Source organism: Ovis aries, chromosome 2, assembly GCF_016772045.2.
Source record: "Ovis aries strain OAR_USU_Benz2616 breed Rambouillet chromosome 2, ARS-UI_Ramb_v3.0, whole genome shotgun sequence".
Classification (NCBI taxonomy): domain Eukaryota; kingdom Metazoa; phylum Chordata; class Mammalia; order Artiodactyla; family Bovidae; genus Ovis; species Ovis aries.
The window spans coordinates 166990124-167012732 of NC_056055.1; the positions used below are offsets into that span (position 1 = coordinate 166990124).

Here is a 22609-nt window from a genome sequence, read left to right on the forward strand (position 1 = left end):
ATTTTTGAAAAGTGAGGCATGTATTAAAATGGGAAAATATACAAGGCACATCAAAACATAAATCAAGTGGCAAACATTATTTAGCGGCTTGCATTTTACCTCTTTGTGCCTATAATCATCATAAAACACTGTCCAATTTTAACTTGGGGTTTTGATACTTAATAGTGTAAAAAACCCTGGTGGCTCAGTGGTAAGGATCTGCCTGCAATTCAGGAGACCGTCTGCAATACAGGAGATGCAGGTTTGATCCCTGGGTAGGGAAGATACCCTGTAGAAGGAAATGGCAACCTATTCCAGTGTTCTTGCCTGGGAAATCCCACGGACAAAGGAGATTGGTGAGCTACAGTCTATGGGGTCACAAGAGTCGGACACAACTTAGCAACTAACCCACGACAACCAAGTTTAAAGACTGTTCCCAGCTTCTGATAAAACTGTACCTGAAATGACTCATATCATCTTAGGAATTTGCCATAAACACCCCCTTAAATAAGGCTTCCCTGGTGGCTCAGAGGTTAAAGCCTCTGTTTCCAGTGCAGGAGACTGGGGTTCGATCCCTGGGTTGGGAAGATCCCCTGGAGAAGGAAATGACACCCTACTCCAGTACTCTTGCCTGGAGAATCCCATGGACGGAGGAGCCTTGTAGGCTGCAGTCCACAGGGTCGCAAAGAGTTGGACACAACTGAGTGACTTCACTTTCACTTTTCCCCTTAATAATAGTGACTGTGGTTCCAAAATTATTTTAAGGGTGACGAGTATTATATGAATTAAATAAGAGATGCTGCAAATAATTTGGTGGAAAAGCATAGTTGCTGCCACACAGAGTACTAGGTAACCCTTTTTTTTTTTTAATTAGAATGTACACTTTAAGATTACTGATTATGAACATCAGGGGACCTGAGATTTTGATTCATCAGTAATTCTCCTTTATGTCTACACTAAGATGTAAAAATGAGACCTCTGACTCAACTTGGTATTTCAGAGCCTTTACATGCTGGTGCAGAAGCAATTTTACCTGTAATCTCTAGTACTGCTCTGCCCCCTTGTGCTGCTGCAGTGAACTCAACAGAAGGCACAGTTTGCCTTCATCTTTGTACATGCACTACAGAAAAACCCCACTGTCACTTCTCACTTTTCTGGCAAGTTCAAGGTCAGTGTCTAGCTATTTTCAGCTCATCTCTTCTTGATCCATGCAGAGAAATGACAAGGTAACGTGATTCGGGGTCAGCTGTATTACAGGAACCGTTACATAAACGGAGAAAGTGAAAATCAATCCTAGCTGACAGTGACTTCGGGATAATCAACGCTCACTGGATGCCTCTGTCAGCTCGCCTGCATCAAACACCGTGTGACTTCTGTCAGATCTTTTTAATAAAACTATATTCTCACTTTCAGCAACCTAAATAAATATTTCTCTTGAGCTGATATTTTTAGACTATGTTAGCCTCCCAGATTTGTAAACTATGCCAATAACGCTGTGAAAAAAATTAATGCATGATACCCCTGTCCTACAGTTTATTATTGACCTGAGATGGAGTTTACTGCTGTATAAACACCCGTTTTTTGAGTGATCCAAGAAAGCTCTCATACAGACATCTTCTGCACTGATCTCAATACCTTCCCCATCATCCTCAGCCCTATCTCCTCTCTCTTCCTCCTTGTCTAATAAAACACCTTAATCAATCATTTCTTGTTGGGAGAGTATTTTTTCCTCCTTTTTAGATGTTCATCATTGCTTTCCTTTTTATATCTCTATTTTCTGCCAGGACATTTCCCCTTAATACAGAATGGGAAATGCTGTATTTAACAAGATGTTCCAGTTTAGTGGCATTCCCACTGACAGCACCTGATATATCAGTTTAGGGAAGGAGCTATTTTTATCCCACCCACCTTGTGCTCCCTTGAAACTGTGAGGCGGGCAGTACCCCACTGAAGTACAATTTACCATAATATTAGTTGTCAGTAAATTCAAAGATGGAACTCCTAAAGCTATAAAATGGATTAGAAGCAATTTTAAAAAGAATTAACAAACTAGAGTAAGAGTATACTGTCAACAAACAAATGCTCCATCATAGGACTGTAATTTGGAATTTTAATTACCCCTCTGCTTCTGTAACAAAACAATGTCTGAACTGGCAGCGATTTGAATCTCTCACAGGTCATTGAGCATTCTAGTTAATTACTCTATGAATAGCCTGTTTTTCTCCCCTCTGGAAACACGTTTCTAATGGCAGTCAAGGTCTGACAAATGTGTCATCTACATAATTAGCTAGGAAGCAACACAAAACATTAAACATGCTTTGTGCCGACAACTATCAAAACATTTCATTTGTTGTCAATTATTCATTACTTTGTAGGTTCTGAAGGGGTTGTTATTATGGAAATAAGTCCAGATGCTAACAAGGTTAGAGTTTTGGATTCAAATTAGTAATCAGAGGACTAACTTAAAAAAAAATGTATCTCATGTACATTCAGCGCCATGTTCAATCAGTAGGAGATTACAAATAAATTTAGCTATGCTCAAGTTAAAATGGAAACCACGCAAGCTCGAACATGAACTCAAGAGCCCCAGCTCATTCTTTGAAGTACAGACTCTACACTGTCAATGAAAACTTCCCGAACCTTTGGCATGTCCAATTTGTGCTTGGTAAACAGAGTTAAAGATTTTCACAGCATGAGATGACATAAGATGGCAAGGACAGGAAAGAAATCTCTAGTGGTTTTGATTCTTCTTTCCTCCCTCCCACCCCAGGGCATTTTATGTAAAAGTAAAAAATCTAGCTAACAAATATTGTCTTCTGCTTTACAGCAGACTGGTTACCTTAAGTAACCTTTGAATATCATGATTTCTTTATTTTTTTGGGGGGGCTATTTCTGAAAACTTGTTTCTCTATTATTGTTTTAATATCGTATATAAAACCAAGTGTTGTCGCGAAAGCAGTAGTCCTAACGTATACAGAGGATATAAAAAGATTTCTCAACAAAACTGACCTCTCAGTGGCAAAGAAAATTGCAGTGGAAGACAAATTATTTCATAGTCATATCTGAGATTTGGATCTATGGAGAGTCTCACTCCACTGTCCTCCAGCTCTTCCTCATAAACCAAAATGGCTTACAAATGTCATCCACAATAGTTCGATAAAGATTAGGAACAAAACACTGTCCTTACATTGATGAGATAAGAAAGATTTAACTGCAGAATGCAGTGTATAGGAACAGTTTGTAAGGCTTGTTCTCCAATCAGGAAAATAGAATTCAAATTATATTTGTGTGTGTCTAGAATTTAATTGAGATGATCAGTTTGTTTTCCACACAATGTTTGATTAGATGCCTGTACTACAGAGCTAGACAAAAAGAAAAGAAAGAAAACAAATTCATTCTATCAGGAAAAATCAGGAAGACCCGTTATCTACAACATGTGCAAAATATGTCAGGAAATAATTCTACCCTGAGCTCTGAGAATGCCCAGTTAATAAAAAAAGATCAGCCACTAGCTAAGAGAAAATAATTTTCTGTATCTATACTTTTCAAAGCAAAAAGGCAGCCACATATTATACTAAATAGGACACATTAAAAATAAGCTTTAATAATCTTTATGCAAAAGGAAACTAATCCATTTTCAGATCATACGATCCACAGCAATAAAAGGAAATCATCAAACTAAAAACAATTTTAGAAATGGCTGCAGACTCTCATTTAATTAACATGCAACAGATCATATATTTATGAGGAAGTCAAAATATTTAGGAAGCCTATAATCCTGTAAGCCTTAATGTGGTATAAAAACAACAAATAAATGCAAAGTGTTACTGTTATACATGCCTGCCTGATCAATGGTTTTCACATATTGATCTATAAATGGAGTTGACAGTCTGTGTTGGCTGCACATTTTCCAAGCAGTGCTATTTTTGTATAAAACCAATACGGGCAATTACCTTTGTTTGAGATGCCAAGTCTTATCAATTCAATGTGATTTAGTGTCATTTTAATTGAATATCAGGATCCACTTCAGGACAATTTATACAAACAAAGCCTCAAACCTAACTATAAGCTTGATTTGAAGTAAACAGGGATAAGTCCTACAGCCTCATAATATTTCTCAAAATCTCTGCTAAACAGAAGGCTTATATTTTTAGTAGCAATTTTTATGTCTGCCTTTTTAGCTAGCCACAACTTTGGCAAGTATCCTATAATCACAGAAGTAAGAAACAAAGGAAAATTGTTTCCTTTTTTTCTCTTATAATATATTGAAAAGAAAAATGAAGGAACACTGTCTGTTAACAGAAGCACAAGGAGTCTTGTATGTTAATGTTTAGAAATGGCTTGAACTAAGTCTTTATCTGAACACCAATAAAAATAAAACATTTTCCTGTCTATGATGGCTATGAATGGAGTGATGCACTCTGTGGGGTTTACAAGCTGGAAATGGTGAATATTCATACATGATGCTGCTTAAGACACCGGTATTAAATGCCAGAACTGCTCCTGCCTGCAAATTCTATGTCTGCGGTTTCCTGACTTGGGCTATTTAAACTCTTCATTAATATCTATTTTCAAGCTGTCTAGTAGGCTGGGCATCCCTCTTACAAATAACATCAAAGTCACATTAAACCTTTTGTATTAGCTGTTCTCTGGATTGCACATTAGCCTTTTTCGCTCCACACTTTACTTGCCCCTGTTTATGCTCACTCAGCCTTCTGCTTCTGTATTTAGCATGTTCGGGTAAACCATCAGTCCACTTTTAAGGGGTCTCTGGTGCTTGGGGCAGGGGGCAGGGAGATAACAAATCACTGAGACCAAAGAGCATTCCCTCCCCACCAAACCTCCAGATCATTCTCACAGATATGCAATTTTCTTACTAACCATGTCATTCCATGTCCAAACTTCCCATCTTTCCAACATTTCTTAGAAAGCAAAGTGGCCTCTTTGAATTTTGAAAAGGCGTCAATCTTATGAGCCACATAAAAATGATTTTTTGGTGTTTAAAGAAAATGATGCATGCCACCGATAAAATACTAATGGACTATTGATACCTGTTTTACTGGAATGCTTCCCTACAGCACTTAAGCAATAAAAACTTTTAATTCAACAAGTAAATTCACCTGTGTTTGTAGAGTTTAGGGTCACATAAATGCTTATATTGGCATTTCAAATACTCCTCGATTTAATACATCAAGGACATAGGCTCCTATGACATATATATGAGAGTTTTATATAAGAGTCTTACTACACACATTTTAATTAATCAAATTTTAAAAAAAGGACTTTATAAATTAATGACAAAATTACATAATAGATCTGACCCTAGTATTACTATCATTTTTTATTATAGGTGAAATCATAGTAATGTAATATCAGACTGTGTTATTATATACTCTAAGTCCTTGTTAATTTGCATAATAGGCATACCAGTAACAAACAGTATATATATGCCAAATATATTAAATAAGATACATCATACACATATAGTTTCTAAATACTCAAATTTTTTCTGTACAGATTAACTATATTTGTGTCTGTTACAAAAATCATTCTACATGTGAACTTCCACACACATTTTAGTGTGTATCTTCGCCCACTTTTCCTAAGTTCAAAATCTCCCCCTTGACCTTACCCCAACTTCCAACTTCTGAAAAATCAAGTTCTTAGTTTAGCTTGAGCAGATATCTTTAACAGGCTTGTTTGAATAAATATGCCAAAATACTTTACATTCTGTCAGTATCTAGTCAGAAAATTGTGCATGGAAAAAAGAGATGAAAAGAACTGAGACAGAAAGAAAATTAGTGCCATGGCAAGCTTTCAATACAGTATCTCTGAGCCAAGTTTTCTTGGTGAAATGACATATCCTCACTAAAATACCCCTTTTATATAATTATGCACTGAGCACACATAACCAAAAGTAACTTTTATTTTTGTTCCTTATCGAGGAATACATATTGCCGAGGCTAAGAATGCGGAAACAAAAGCTGGGATAATTATAGCTAATTTAACTTTGGAAAACTCTGATTCTCCAGCAGTCCAGCATACAACCCCCCAAACTAAAGTTATGTAACAAGGTAATATCAACAATGAGAAACTGCATGATAAAATCCTGCCCAAAAGTGAAAAATGCTAATTTTGTCTCATTTAGCAGCTGGATACAGAAATGCTCATTAGTTTTAAGAGGGTTAATCCTTTTAACTTTTGCATATTGATATGCCAATTATGCCTAATTGTACAAGAGGCATCAGTCAAGGTAATAGTGCATAAACACATGAAAGTTATTAAGTACATCCCAACATGTAATAAAGTAGGTGTTAATTGGTAGCTGAGTTCTGCGGGCTATTGAGGTGGATAATTCATTGAGAGATGGATCACTTGTAATTTCTCTCCATAATTCCTTTTGCAGTCTCATGCTGTGATGTTTTCATGCTTGTCAAAAACAACTGCGGCATAGTGCCTTTTGTTAAACACAGCCAATAAAATATGTTAGGCATCATTAAATATACTTAACTTTTAAACTTTTTCAAAGGTACAGTTCTTACTGATAATACATTATAGAGATTCCAATAATTTACTCTAACCACTGTCTCAAGTTCATGGTTGAGGAACGGTTTAGCAGGTTTCAAAGTCAGGCTGACTGTGTTGTGCCTCCCAGCAGACAATACTTTTAAATGAGAAAAGAAAGAAAGAAAAATGTTTCTCTCAGAACCTTATCTAGGGATATATTTATCACTTCCAAAATATAATCACTGGCTTCCTCATGCTACATCTGTCTATAAAACCTGAAGAAAGAATGGTTAAAATCATATATTCCTCAGGCTCCTGAAATTGTGGTGGGTTAATTCTGCACTTGAAATTCGAGTGAAAAACAGGGAATAAATATAATCAGTAACATGCTACTCAGCAAGTTGATCTCATTTAATAACTCAGTTAGGGAGCTGAATATTTCATAGGCCCCTATGATATTAACAGAACACTCAATTAATAGCTCACATGTTACTGCAGGGTGACTGGGACTCACAGGCTATCCCCAGCTAACCTATCTCTTGCTCTTGCTCTCACTGTGAGCAACAAAACAGATCCAGGGTCCAAAAGAGTGGCTAACACTGCATAAATAATTTTGTAACATCCTATGGCCTCAGCTGCAAGTTACCACCATTATGGAAGAAAATTAACCAGAGGAGACTCATTGCAATCAGTATGTTTAGTGGCTCAGGATGAGTGCAGGGGCAGGGACACAATTGGCAGTAGAGTTCATCTCTAACTATTTTATTTCAAATCTTCCTAATGACACATTATGGAGACAAAATGGCTTCCTCTCCAAACCTTAAATTGCCACACCATTTCCACTGCTCAAACTCATTCCAAATCAGACTGTAATTTCCAATATCATATATTGGAAGATTTTTAAGGAAGAGATTTTCACATTTAAAAAATATATTTTTTCTCAGTTTATTCTTAGCTAATTTTAGCCTCTGGCTTTTCAAAGTGATGTACTGTATTTGGAAGTACAAACACCACATGCTAGCATAACCTCATTATTTTTATGACACTGAAGCATGATAGTGGAGGCCCTTAAAATGAGTCAAAGGTGCTCTTCAGTCTAGTTCCAAATCCACTTTATCACTCTGGATTAAGCCCAGCTCTTCTTTTGCAACTGGGGATATTATTATGATTATAAGTAGGCAAGATAAAATGCATTACAAAAACATTTTTCTCATGCACATTAGGAAAACAAATAAAACAAGGCTAATTAGCCCCCCCCTCCTTTTTACTTTTTTATACAATTCTATATCAGGGAACTTGGGGTATCTGACTTACAGGTTCAGTGACCTTCCCAGCGTCGGTGAGGATCATAGATTTACTTTGGCTCAGCCTGTCATGGTGGCTGTTGGCATTTTTGATTCTCATTTGTACAGCTCCAGTGCCTTGGCGGGTGGGATTCAGCGTTTCCACAGGGATATCAGAATTTGGAGATTTCTGCATATTACAGTGTTATCCTGATAAAATATAAAAGTATTATATTATTCTCAATATACATAGTTTTCTATGAAAAACTCTTGGTGGAGTAGACATCTCTATTCATCATTAAGGTACAAAAATGGCATAAAGTCTCCGCCTCATTGAGTGGTGAGGAAGAAGGTAGTTACTTCGCAGTGTGTTTTTTTTGTTTTGTTTGTTTGTTTTTTTATCAGTTGGGACCTCTATATTCCAACACTACTGTATTCATGCCAGAGGATTTCAATTCAATTATAATACACTCAGTTCCGTGTAGTTCCTTAATTTGATTAAGAAACTCCTAATGACAATATGATATGGTCTCCCTTATATAGAAATGCTATTGCCAACTAAGATTTTCAGGGTATATGCTGTTTTCATTCACAATGTCTTTGATCTAGCCACCCCATCCCACACCACTTTCAGATACTATTACTGGCAACTTTTTTTTTTAGTGGGGAAAAAAACCCAAAAAACTGTGAATAAGGTCAAATTTAAGTGTATAAAATTGGCTTTAGAGCAAACCAAGCTGGTCCCACTGACTATCAAATATGCTGGCTTGGCCTCATTAGCCTGGTTCAGAGTCCTAGCCCCCACCTCTACTTGCAATATCCACAGGGAAAAATTAAAATTCCTTTGTCCACTGCCATCTGCCAACTGAACTAGGTTTAGTATTAATAACTTATTGGATATAATATTTATGAAGAAAGAGAAAATCAACACATCAACATTGTTTATTTATTTATTTACATTTATTTTATTGGAAGGAGTCTGATTCAGCCAGGAAAATCCAGCATGGGCAAATTTTAAAGGAGTGGCTATGAAAAAAGAATACTTCAGAAAAAGAAAACAAAGAAAATAAATTGGGTGGGTGGACCAAGAGGGCTTTTAGTTGCTTCCCAAATACATAATCCTTTTCAGCTGCTCCTGCCCACAAGTTCCTCAAATGAATACATCTACTCATTTAAAATAGAATATTTGCAATGCAAATATAGCTTCTAAGTTTCTAGAAACAGACCCGCTTCTGCCTGAGTGTTGTCTCCATCTCTCACCTATACAGATGCTTCAGTGCTAACCTGGTCAAGTGGGTACAACATTAGAAAAAACTGTCATCAGTCAGTTTTAAAACTCAATATAATCCTAAAGGAGGATTATATTTTAAGGAGCCAATTGTATTGGTACTTCTATATTGGTTGGACAGACAACCGGGCTAGAATCATGGTAATGTTCTGGTTGAGTGGACATGAAAGTAATTAGGAAAAAATAAAAGCATTTTAATAGGAGGAACAGTGGTATCAGGAAAGACTGATACCAATTAGGCAACTGAGTGATATTTTTTAAAAAGTTAATATTTATTGAGTATTTACTATGTGCCAGGCAATTAGCTGGTTTAATCCTTATAAAGCTCCTATGATATTCACATTATACTTATGTTTTTATAGAGAAAAAAAATGAGCATTGGAAAGACTAAAAATTTTCTTAAGGACAGTGAACACAAAGAAGTGGAACATTTATTTTACCCCCTCACTAAAATGACTCTTGCACATCCCTTGGACTGCAAGGTGATCCAACCAGTCCATCCTAAAGGAGACCAGTCCTGGGTGTCCATTGGAAGGACTGATGCTGAGGCTGACACTTCAATACTTTGGCCACCTCATATGAAGAGTTGACTCATTGGAAAAGACCCTGATGCTGGGAGGGATTTGGGGCAGGAGGAGAAGGGGACGACAGAGGATGAGATGGCTGGATGGTATCACTGACTCGATGCACATGAGTTTGGGTGAACTCCGGGAGTTGGTGATGGACAGGGAGGCCTGGTGTGCTGCGATTCATGGGGTCGCAGAGAGTCGGACATGACTGAGCAACTGAACTGAACTCACTAAAAAAAACAAAACAAAACAAAGAAACGACCCATAAGTCCACCAGTGGATGAACTGATAGAAAAATTCTGGTTTATCTACACAGTATAACAATAAAAAATGGACAACTGATGCATGCAACTACAGGGATGAATTGCAAACGTACTGGGCAGAGTAAAAGAAACCAAGCCCTCTCCTTAAAAAGTTCTCATTGCTTATTTATGATTTCAGTTATATAATATTTTTGAATATACAAACTAGCAAAGTAAACAGAAAAAACAAAGATTGCCTAGGGGCAGGATAGACTCTGGAAACAAAGAACCTTTAGGAAGTGACGGATACATTTGTTATCTTGATTGTGACGATGGTTTAACAACAATATACAAGTATTAAAAATGATCAAATTGTACACTTTAAACAACTGGACTTCATTGTACTTTAGTAATATCTAACTTCTTGGACTGCAAGGAGATCCAACCAGTCCATTCTAAAGGAGATCAGTCCTGGGTGTTCTTTGGAAGGAATGATGCCAAAGCTGAAACTCCAGTACTTTGGCCACCTCAAGTGAAGAGTTGACTCATTGGAAAAGACTTTGATTCTGGGAGGGATTGGGGGCAGGAGGAGAAGGGGACGACAGAGGATGAGATGGCTGGATGGCATCACTGACTCGATGGACGTGAGTTTGAGTGAACTCTGGGAGTTGGTGATGGACAGGGAGGCCTGGCGTGCTGCGATTCATGGGGTCGCAAAGAGTCAGACACGACTGAGCAACTGAACTGAATTGAACCAAAACTTCTCCAGGGGATCTTTCTGATCCAGGGATTGAAACTGGGTCCCCTGCACTGAAGGTGAATTTTTTACCATCTGAGCTACCAGGAAAGTCTCAACTAAGTTATTTACAGGATAGTTGTATTAAGAATTCGTGAAACTGATCCCATCACTTCATGGGAAATAGATAGGGAAACAGTGGAAACGGTGTCAGACTTTATTTTTTTGGGCTCCAAAATCACTGCAGATGGTGACTGCAGCCATGAAATTAAAAGACACTTACTCCTTGGAAGAAAAGTTATGACCAACCTAGATAGCATATTCAAAAGCAGAGACATTACTTGGCCAACAAAGGTCCATCTAGTCAAGGCTACGGTTTTCCAGTGGTCATGTATGGATGCAAGAGTTGGACTGTGAAGAAAGCTGAGCACCAAAGAATTGATGCTTTTGAACTGTGGTGCTGGAGAAGACTCTTGAGAGTCCCTTGGACTGCAAGGAGATCCAACCAGTCCATTCTAAAGGAGATCAGTCCTGGGTGTTCTTTGGAAGGAATGATGCTGTAGCTGAAACTCCAGTACTTTGGCCACCTCATGCGAAGAGTTGACTCATTGGAAAAGACTCTGATGCTGGGAGGGATTGGGGGCAGGAGGAAAAGGGGACGACAGAGGATGAGATGGCTGGATGGCATCACTGACCTGATGGATGTGAGTTTGAGTGAACTCCGGGACTTGGTGATGGACAGGGAGACCTGGCGTGCTGTGGTTCAAGGGGTCGCAAAAAGTCAGACACAACTGAGCGACTGAGCTGACTAAACTGACTGAACCAAATTATTTTTCTACTTATTTTATTTTCATTTATTTAAAATATATTCATTTTCATAATCCTATGAGTGACATATTTAAAAAACTTATTTAATTGAGAACACAAAGGCTCTTTCGACAACATTGGAAATGCAACTTTGAAGTAATAAAATAAGGAAGTCTTATCCCCACTATTCCATAGAAATATGATTACAACTACATTTAATAGAATTTTTAAATGGATCGAAGCTGACCACTAATGGTCACTGATAAGGGAACTTACCTGTATATATAACTAGAATAAGATATAGAAGGTTAAATATATCAGTGTGTTTTAAAAAGTAAATGCAATCACAGGTAGATGATATAAATAGTTATTTTTCCATATACCCCAGTACAGGATAATACTTTTTTGGTTTTATTTTGTGTATTATTTGTTATCAATAATGCCAAGAAGACGTCATTTCAAAATAAAGCAAATCTATGGATTTTTTACATTGATAAAGTGCTGCTAATAAAAGTATGAGTTTTTTCAGAGTTTCAGTGAATGAAGTAATTATGAACAGGCACTGTGATTGTGATGCAGACCTTGGATTCATTATAGTTAGACTAGTTGCATAAAAAGAACTCATGATGAATTCTAGTGGCAGCACAGTCTCTAATGTCCACCTTCATGACCTTGAACAAGTCCATGGCCCCTTGTTCCGTCTTTGGAAGAAAACTGAGGGTGAGGGTGCGTGGTCAACCAAGAGGACTGCTATGATATCCACCATCATTTTCACTTCTGATACCACTGTGCTAAAAAACTGGGAGCTGAAGTACTACTGCAGATTTACAGAGCTCTGCAGTTTCAGGCAAATAGGCAGCAATGTAAATGCATTGGTATGATATAATGTCCAAGGGATGTGGATGATGCTTGAGGAGAGTCAAGGATTAAACATATAAATCTTTTCTAAAAGAATCTGGATTCCCCTTGGAGTTCATTCAAGGCTTGATCTTCCACATTATTCATTAGATTTGTACTCCAAAGATAGTGTGCTTGTCACATTGGTGACGGAAATACTCTAGCTAAAGCCACTACCTTCTGACCAAGAGCGTGAAGCCACTGAATTTACATAGCCTTACCATGCGCCATTTATAGGAAATGTTGCTTCCTCAGACAGCACACATTTCAGCATCAAATCAACATCTGCATTCTTGTATTGATTTCACAATTAACCCATAATTTGTCTGGCGATGGGTTTCTGTCAACAGGCTGGCTTTCTTTAAAAAACCACTTATCTGGCTTCCCCACCTGTTTTATAGGGGACAATCTGCAGAAAGGAATTTCAAAATTCCTCCTTTAGATCTTTCTTTTAAGCCACATTCCCCCTACACTGATTAGTATTATTTCTCTTCTCTCACTCTCTCCTCTAGCTATCATTTTCTTTCCCAACTGACCCCAGTTCACATTTTGTTGAAAACACATTGCACTCTTATTTTTTTCTCTGTATTCAACACCTTTTGTATTTTGTTTTACAATGGTATTCCCTTGATATTATTCATAGTTATTCTCATGTTTGTAATACGGTGGTTTCATGTTGCTCTAAGAAGAATACAGAAAATGACACAAACTTCCTCTTACCCACAGAAAATAAATTACCTATTTAAGGTTTATTGAGACTTTCCTGAGTGACAGACACTACAGTAGGGGTTTCTTTTTGTGTTTTTGTTTGCTTCAATCAAGTGCTTTATAGCAGTTTAGCGAGTGTGATAAATAAATAAATCAAATTAAATGAGAAAATAGTTGTGCCCAGGTGGGAAGAGAAGCAATGGCATTAGACTCTGGTGGAATGGTGAGGTGTAGAGAGAGAAAGTCTGCAAAAGAAGACCAGCCAATGCTGGAGCTAAATTAAGACAAGTTGGGCTTTTGGGGCAAAGGGCTTGGTAGTGCAGAGGTATGCAAATAATTGTGAAATTATAAGGTAAAATTTGACATGTGTTATGAAGAAATACTACAGTACCAAGGAAGTTGAAGGAAAAGACAAGTGTTGGATTTCATGAAGGAAATGGCATTTAGTCTCCACGTGGGCAAGTCTGATTATCTTGCTATCGTCTCATCAGGCTGAAGGATTAACTGAGAGCCTCAACCCTCCTAAGCCAACCAGTACTATAAGAGGCAAGTATTCTAGACACTCTGAGGAAGAGAATTTGGGAAGAGGGCTTTCCTTGGTACAATACACAAACATCTTGTGTGGAAGAATTGAGTGCAAGACAGAGGGAGGCAGGACCCCCTCACCCTCAGCAGGAGCTGGGAAAGGGGGGAGGACAGAGGAGGAAGGAAATATAATTGCCAGAGATGACAGCTGCACTGGTAGCTGTGAAACTTCTAACTGTTGTACTCTGCGGGTTCAGAGGTGATTTATTCTCTTTCATCCTGTTAAAAAACCTCTAACGCTAAGTGGATAAGGCTGTTTTACACCAAATTTTGCAAGTCATATTCAGATCCCACTTACAGTTCTTTCTCTTTAGACTCCTTCAACTTTTCCATTTTCCCCTCGCCCACACCCTAGTATTCTTTTTCCTCTACCTTGAACACTATGATCTTTTTAACAGTTTGGCTGCCAAAGCCCTCCCACCTACTTAGGCCCCATCTCATCCACAGGGTCAATATTGCTGAAAGGGCATCAATTCTTACTTACATTTTTTTTTACTTAATCCATCTGCTCAGTGAATCACTTGGATGTATGTATGGGAGAGGTGTGATTATAGCAGTTAACACAATACCATAAATGATTAGTCAGATTTCACATTAACCCTCAGGAACCATTTACCTGAGTCTCATACTGGAAACTCTTCTGGCTACATGGGAACACATCTTACAGTAGAAGAGCTCTGGTTATTCTACTTCGTGTGTGTTCCTAAGTACTTGCAGAGGCAGGGAGCGTTTGTGACTAAGGATAGGAGATCAGGATAGTATTCTAGTAAATGGTGTCTCCTGGAGTTGTGGGATGTGATGGCCTGCCATGGTACTCTAATTTTTGAGTCTTTATGAAAGAAGTTTCTAGGGGAACAAACTCCATTATAAAGTCTGCCCAACTATGAGTCGAAAGAAACCCTCAAACCCCAGGGTCCGTCATGACTTACTTCCAGCATCAGGGGAAGAATATAATTTCAGGAACCTAGAAATATTAATTTCAGGATGTGTTAAGAAAGGCAATGAAGAGCTCTAATCAATGAGTTTTTTGTTATTATTCCAAGAACATACATAGGGTTTTGAAATCATATTCTGTTGTTCCACCTGTATTTTCATTTCTCACTGACACTCAAGCTTTTAGATTTGGTAGAGTATATCGTAAAATCAATAATATTTTTCTATGCTTGTGCATGTGTGCTAAGTCACTTAGTCATGTCTAACTCTTTGCGACCATAACCTGCCAGGCTCCTCTGTCCATGGGACTCTCCAGGCAAGAATACTGAAGTGCATTGCCATGCCCTCCTCCAGGGGATCGTCCCAACCTGGGGACTGAACCCACATCTCTTTTGTCTCCTGCATTGGTAGGCAGGTTCTTTATACTAGCACCACCTGGGAAGCCCTTTTCTATGCTTATTTCTATACAGTCTCAGAACATCCAGCTTTCTGCTAACTATATGTCATATTAAGTTTGTTTCATGTGATCTACATGCTTATTCAGTATTTCCTGTGTTCCTTCTATAACATCTTATCATCATCATCACCACTGTTATTAAATTCTCTTAGAAAAAAATGATGACTAATGCATTTATATTCTTACAGGAGGCACACAGAACCATGCTGGATGCCTAGGGAAAATACTGAAGAATTAGTTCATTTTGCATGTTTTAAAATGTCAATTTTATTTTACAAAACTGTCCAAAGAAACATCCTTGAGTTAGAAATTTAAATGTAAATCACTTAAGGCTGCCTTCATAATTTCTCTAGACTTCCTGATTTTATATGTACCAAGAGAAGAGCAAGAATAGCTTGTGATATTACACCAGTTCCACTTTCAATACTGTTTAAAAAACAGGAAACAGTGATGAGAATGCACTTCATAAGAGCCCCACAAACTTTGGCTCTGCTCAAGAGACTTGGTTGGCTCAGTGATACTCTGGGTCTGATTTTCCCACTCACACTGCAAATGCCTAAAGAGGAATGAATGTGATATTTTGTCTAATTCTAAATTTCATAGCTGCTCTGTCGATTATCTGTTGCACTCTGTTAATTACATTAAGTTTCAGCAGCCTGCCCTTTTGATTTAGAAAGTTTATTTTTGACATCTCTTTCCCATCAGAAACACTAAAATAAAAGTATATTAAGAATTATTTGAGTTAGGAGAAACTGAATGGACACTATGAAATTATTTCTGTGCTACAGAGCAGAGAAAAGTAAAGTTGAAGGATATTGATGGCTCTTCCCCAAAGTGTCCCCACCTGTTCCAAGCAGTCCCAGGACAGATCTCAAGTGCTGCATCTCCAAACATCCTTGCCTTGGCCACAGACCCCTAGATCAGGGGGAAACTGTGTCTGGAAAACTAAGGTAACAAGAATTCCAAAGGAGATCTAATGGAGATCTAGTGGATAAAATGATTGTAGAGCACCCATATTAAGTATAGATCATGTCTTTAATTATTTATGTCCCTGTGCTTCCTGACAAAACCATAAAGACTTAATAAGTGTTTGTAGAATATAGAAATGGAAAATAAATATGGAACCTAGTTAAGGCCAGAGTATATAGCCCAGGAAAGTATTACCAATAGAAATGCTTCTGATCAAATTTATTTCTTATTTTAAAAAGAATATGTATAACTTAGTCTGGCCAGTGGGTCTAAGGGCCAGTGAATGAAGGATATTTCATGGTAAGTTAGAAGTTGCAAATAAGCAATGTTTTTCATACCCTTTGAAGCCAACATTAAAGTATATTTGGAAAATCATACAAAATTTTAAAAATATGAACATTATTTCCATTTCAGACAACCATTTTGTTTCTCATTAAAAAAAATGACCACGTTTATGACCATCTTGGGATTTAGCAGGGTTCTGTGTTCCAACAATAGAGAAAGTCTCCCTCAAGTTTCAATTTTCTTTGGGTGCTTGATATTTTTTCTCTAAATGGAAGGACTCTCTTGCCTGACATGGATTCCCACTAAAGACTTAGTGAGGAGGACTATCTCAGAGGTAAGTACTGAGTGTGCCCCAGTGTTTTCCCATTCCTTGGGTGTTAGCTTAGGTTTCCACTGTGTAACAGTGAGCTGTATGGTCACCATAACCACCAAAAGCCAAGGTTCTCTCTGCCTTAACACACAGGAACTTCTTGTGGCAATATGACCCCATTCCTTTTTCTGGAATGCGTAGGAAGAGCTTTCTCCAGGTCTACTAAAAGTGTGTGGAAACTCCACAGACAGATATTGTATTTGCGAGAAACTCATTTCCGTCCCCTGGAAAAGATCTTCTGTTGATCTGTGGTAAAGCACAGCCTGTTTGTTCCCCTGTGGAAATGACTCGTGGCTGTGGTTGCTCCAGTAATGCGTGGCACAACCTCCATGCTACACTTTCCTGATAGGTCAGTAATTAACTTGCATCGCGATTGTTTGTCATCTCCACCAGAGCAGCCATTTACCAAAATAACATTTTAATTTCACTTTCCTTCGAGTTTGCTTTCCTTTTCTTTTTTTTTCCCTGTGGCTTCTACATCTCTATTAAGTCTAATTTCCCAAGACCATTTTCATAAGCAGAGCAAGTGCAATAAAACTCAGTTTCAAAAATGTCAAATATAATGAGAAAGGAAGATCGCAGTAAAGGAATTTGACCATAGCCACACCATTGGGTAACATTGCCTTTGACTGGACAGGTATTACATATAGGAAATGTTATAATAAGGCTTTGCATTTAGTTAACTTATATCAAGAAATCTGGGTGATATGCTGCATTTACTGACAAAGTCAGGCAGATCAGCTTCATGGATAAATGGTAATACAGTTATTCTCTTTGCACATGGGTATCCTAAATGGCAAAAGTGATAAGTAAAATATAAACTGTGTTTTAAGTAGAATAAGTACTGAACAAAACTGTGGTAGGCAACCTTAGTATCATGCTGCTAGTGCTCACTCCCTGGGCACCTTAGCCCACTAGTCTCAATCCTACTGGGAGAAATGCAACATATTTTATATTTCAAATAATCATTGAGCCTCTACCCTGAGAAAGAGACTTGCTAAGTCCCACAGTTTCTACAAAAACTATTAAAAATTCTGGAGTAGAGTTGGACATACGCATGGTTACTTACAATGGAGTCTGATTAAAGTGCAACAGAGAATGGGTCTGAGGGCAATTTCTGGTGATGGTGAAATTGGTACCATATGATAAGCTTAAAACTGTATGATAAACAGGATTCAAAAGGCAGAGAAGGGATTTCAAGAGCAGTACAGGCTGAGGTAAAAAAATTTAAGGAAAAGCAAGGTGAACATCCACAACACATAATAGAGGGGAGTGGAGAGTTTGGAAAGCTAGAAACAGACAGTGGATTAGAGCTAGATTAGGACACCCTTGGGGCTTCCTAGGTGATGCCATAGGTAAAGAACCCACCTGCCAATGCAGGAGACATGAGGCTTGGGTTTGATCTCTGGGTCAGGAGGATCCTCAGGAGGCGAACATGGCAACCTGGAGGCAGTATTCTTGCCTGGAGAACCCCATGGACAGAGGAGCGTGGCAGTCTACAGTTCATATAGTTGTAAAGAGTTGGACACAATTGAAGCAACTTAGCACACATGCACAGAAACATTACTGCTTTATTAAAGAATGTGTGCTTGTCTTATAGATTCTGGGAACTGTTGATGACTTTGTTAAAGACATAATCTCTTTCCAAAAGACTTGGTGAAAAGAGACCCAGAAGAATGGATCCCCAGTCACTGAGGCTGCACAATGAACAGTGGCATTTTCATGGGATGCTTCTTAACTAACTTTGAATCAGAATAAATACCACCACATCTATTTGTAAACAGTAATCTTATGATAGGAATATCCCACAATCCGGGAAAAACAAAATCGAAAAATCTTCAGGAACCTCACTTTGAACTTTCAGGGGCATGTTTAATTCTTCTGGTTATAAATCAAATGAAGAGAAAAGTAAAGGCTCCATAGAAAAGACAAAACGAAGCATTTAAGGAAGAGAGGTCCAAGGATACAATTACATCTTAAGGATGAAGAAGAAAAATTAAGTTGAAAGTTAGTGGAACTGCTTATGAATTTCCCACTGGTGATCAGGTAAGCAGTTAAAAAAAAGAAAGAAAGAAAAGCAAATAGGAACTAAATGCTTGTGTTATTATATTGATGTTCAGGCAGCAAAAGAAATTTTATGAAATGGCAATCTCCTTAGATACAGAAGAGAACCATAAGGGGTATAAGTAATGCAATCTTCTCTCCGCTTCCTCTGTCAGTTTTGACCTAATCTAGCGAGAAATGCTGAGCCATTTTCCGCCTCTTGCGTACAAGTATCAATTAAGGGAAAACAGGGTGACTATCTTAGGGCAGCGGACGATGAAATGTCACTTAAGGAGAAAACATCAGCTGTACAACAAGTTGTTCAGCAGCCACAGAATTAAAAAACTGGCAAAACAAGCTGTCTCATTCTCTGGGACAGACCTGACTCTCTGATCTTTGTTGGATGTGTAGCAAGAGCAAAAATACGCATTTCAACCTGTGATTACTTGTTTCCTGGAATTTCATGTCCTATAGCATTTATGTCCTAAGGACCTGACTCCGTTGCAAAGCCCTTTTATCAAGCAGATGAAATCTAACCACACATTGCTTGCAGTACACTAGGCTCCCCCTATCTCCATCTTGGCCTGCCCACGTTAAAATATGGGGAAGCTGCATATTGCATAATTAGTGTTCGGCAGTAATTAACGAGAGTCAGTGATGGACGGTAGTAAAATGTGGCTGACATTTGTTTTATTTAGCAAATTTGTTATTGCATCCTATTAGTCTTTCCCTAATGCTCATGTCTTCAAACTCTGAATTGATTGAATTGGATTTCAGTGCCAAAGGGACATGTCTGAAAATGGGACAGTAATATGGTCCATTGCTGTGACAATGATAGCACCATTAAGATACAAATATTTCAGAATAACTTTTTAAATACATTTAAAAATGGTTTCCTTCTTGCTCAATAACATACACATAAAATACATTCTAAATTGTTTTTTGGTGTGTGTTTATGTGTGTGTATGTGTATGCCTGTGTTTGTGTAACGTGAATTGCCACAAACTGAATGCACACTTATGTAACCACACTCAAACTGAGAAATTCAAAATCAACAGCACTCCAAAAGCCCTCTGAAGCTCCCTTCCAGTCACTGTCCATCCTCAACTCCATCAATGATAACCATCATTCTATCTTCTTAAGTTTTGTCTCCCCTGGAGAAGGAAATGGCAACCCACTTGGTCTATTTTTGAACTCACATATAACAGAAACCTAGAATATATACTTTTTATTGCTGGGTTTATTTCACTAAAAATTTCATTTGTGTAGCTGATTGCTATTTGATATTCTTTGGAAGTATCTGTGCAAAATTGTCCTTTTCTTACTGATTTGTAGGAGCTGTTTTATATCCTGAATAAGTTTCTTTTTAGTATATCTGTTGCAATAGTGATTTTTGTTTTGTAGGTTGCTTTTTACTCACTTATCTTTTCATTAGTAGAGGTTTAACTTTAATATATCCAATGTATCATTTATCTAATTTTGTGATTAGTGCTTTTTTTGTCCTCTGAAGAAATCCTTGCCTAATCCAAGGCTACAAAGACTATTCATGTATTTTCCTCTAAAGAGTTTTGGTGTTTAAACTTTTTTTTAGAACTGTGATCCTTCTGGAAATAACTGCTGTTTGGTGTGAGGTAGGATAATGTTCTTTCTATATAAATAACTCATATATATATTAGAGAAGGAAATGGCAAGCTACTCCAGTATCTTGCCTGGAGAATTCCATGGACAGAGGAGCCTGGCAGGCTACAGTCCATAGGGTGACACAGAGTCGGACACAACTGAAGTGACTTAGCACATATATGTGTGTAAATATATAGATATACATATATATATGCATATTTCACTGTACTTTCCAAAGATATTCCCATTTAGCAGGACTGAGGATGAGCCTGAGAAAGAACATATTTGGCCACCACCCTTAGTGATTCATATGCACACTGAACTTTGATGAGAAACTTTGACAGAATTATATAGTTGTTTTTTTTTTAATTTCATATCTTCATTGTCCTAAAATTGTTACAATTACTACAGTGTCTTATTTTTAAAGACTATTGGTACTAGGTTCAAACTTGTTAATATTTTTGCTCTAATTAAGTTTTCTGGAATTAAACTTCCCTTTGGAATATGCTGGTGTTTTGGGGGAGTGGTGTGTGGATCATAGTTGAGAACAGCAAGAAGAGAAATGAGTAGGTAGCTAAATAAATATATATTATTTAGTATATAGATTTAGCATTAATTATATATTATCTAGTATACAGACTGACACACTGACACCCAGGCACATGTAAATAATACTGTGAATATCTTATTTGAGATTAATTAAAATATGATGTTTAGCTATCTATAACATATATCCAGTCCTAACTTTTGCTGCAAAATTAATTATTTTATATAAAAGAAAAATCAAGTTGGCTTATACCATAGAAATCTAGGTCTATTATAGAACTTTCATTAAGTGTTTTTTGTTGTTGTTTTTGATATCATAAACATAGTAAGTTTGAGTAAAACAACGTCAATTTAAACACTTGGAAAACCATTTTCTTCCTTGTTAAACATCAAAAGATATTTAGTGTGAGAATAAAACAGATTCCACAAAATATTGCTGTTTTCATTCAAATTTAATCTGAAATTTGGGGACAGTAAAGTTTCTCCTTGGAAGGAAAGTTATGACCAACCTAGATAGCATATTCAAAAGCAGAGACATTACTTGGCCAACAAGGTCCGTCTAGTCAAGGCTATGGTTTTTCCAGTAGTCATGTATGGATGTGAGAGTTGGACTGTGAAGAAAGCTGAGTGCTGAAGAATTGATGCTTTTGAACTGTGGTGTTGGAGAAGACTCTTGAAAGTCCCTGGGACTGAAAGGAGATCCAACCAGTCCATTCTGAAGGAGATCAGCCCTGTTCTTTGGAAGGAATGATGCTGAAGCCAAAACTCCAGTACTTTGGCCACCTCATGCAAAGAGTTGACTCATTGGAAAAGACTGATGCTGGGAGGGATTGGGGGCAGGAGGAGAAAGGGACAACAGAGGATGAGATGTCTGGATGGCATCACCGACTCGATGGACGTGAGTTTGAGTGAACTCCAAGAGGTGGTGATGGACAGGGAGGCCTAGTGTGCTGCGATTCATGGAGTCACAAAAAGTCGGACACGACTGAGCGACTGAACTGAACTGAACTGAAAGCTTTCTTTCATGAAGTCAAGAATATCAAAATAGTAAACACTTTTAGCAGTCCACATAATTTAAATTAAAAGTTTTTGAGTGTGTTTTTCAATGCTAGTCTCTGTAAATTCTATAATATCCTCTGTTATTATATATCTTAAATTGTATCCTTTCTAGGCTGCTTAACTAAAGGCTCTTATGTTGCTATAATTGCTTGAAGAGCTTCAGTTGCATTATTAGGAACCTCAACCCAGGACTTGTTTAGGGGATATTTTCCCACTAAAATAAGTCCTGTTTTGCTTGTCTTTCCTCAAAGTAGATTTCAGAGGCCTCTCCTCAGGAAGTAGAAGAGATAGTTATATGTATTATCAAACTAAGTTCCAGCTAACTGAGTGTAACTGTCATTTGAAGTAATTTAGCCAAATTTCTGTCTTAATTTAGACCCCTCATAAAGCAAAATATAGGATTTTGGCTTGGACATCTTGAAGTGAAAAAAGAATTCATAAATGGTAGAATTTTAAAATGTCTATCGGCTTACCTATTTAAAAATTACTGAACGGTAGTTATTTTTCTCTGTGTCCTCCCATATCATTTATATCCATTGTCATGGCTACTTCTGGAAAAGAGATAATCATCTATTAAGAGATAACACATATGCTGGGCTATACAACCACACTTGGGCTACATTTCCTCATTCTATGCACTGAGAATTTCACACATGTATGTGTGTGCATGCACGAGTGCACATGTTTAAATTGTTGTTACTATTATTATTGCCACCTAAGGTGTAC

General features: G+C 37.6%; 1 protein-coding gene across 4 annotated transcripts in view; it reads right to left on the reverse strand.

Annotated features, from left to right (window-relative positions):
- Window positions 1-22609, reverse strand: part of ARHGAP15 (Rho GTPase activating protein 15) — a 700830-nt gene that overhangs the window by 661747 nt on the left and 16474 nt on the right. For all 4 annotated transcript variants that reach the window (XM_042243922.2, XM_027964991.3, XM_060410067.1 and 1 more), the window contains one exon: window positions 7801-7979. In XM_042243922.2, coding sequence (XP_042099856.1) covers window positions 7801-7965 — 165 coding nt within the window. In that variant the 5' untranslated portion in view covers window positions 7966-7979. The remainder of the gene's footprint in view (window positions 1-7800; window positions 7980-22609) is intronic.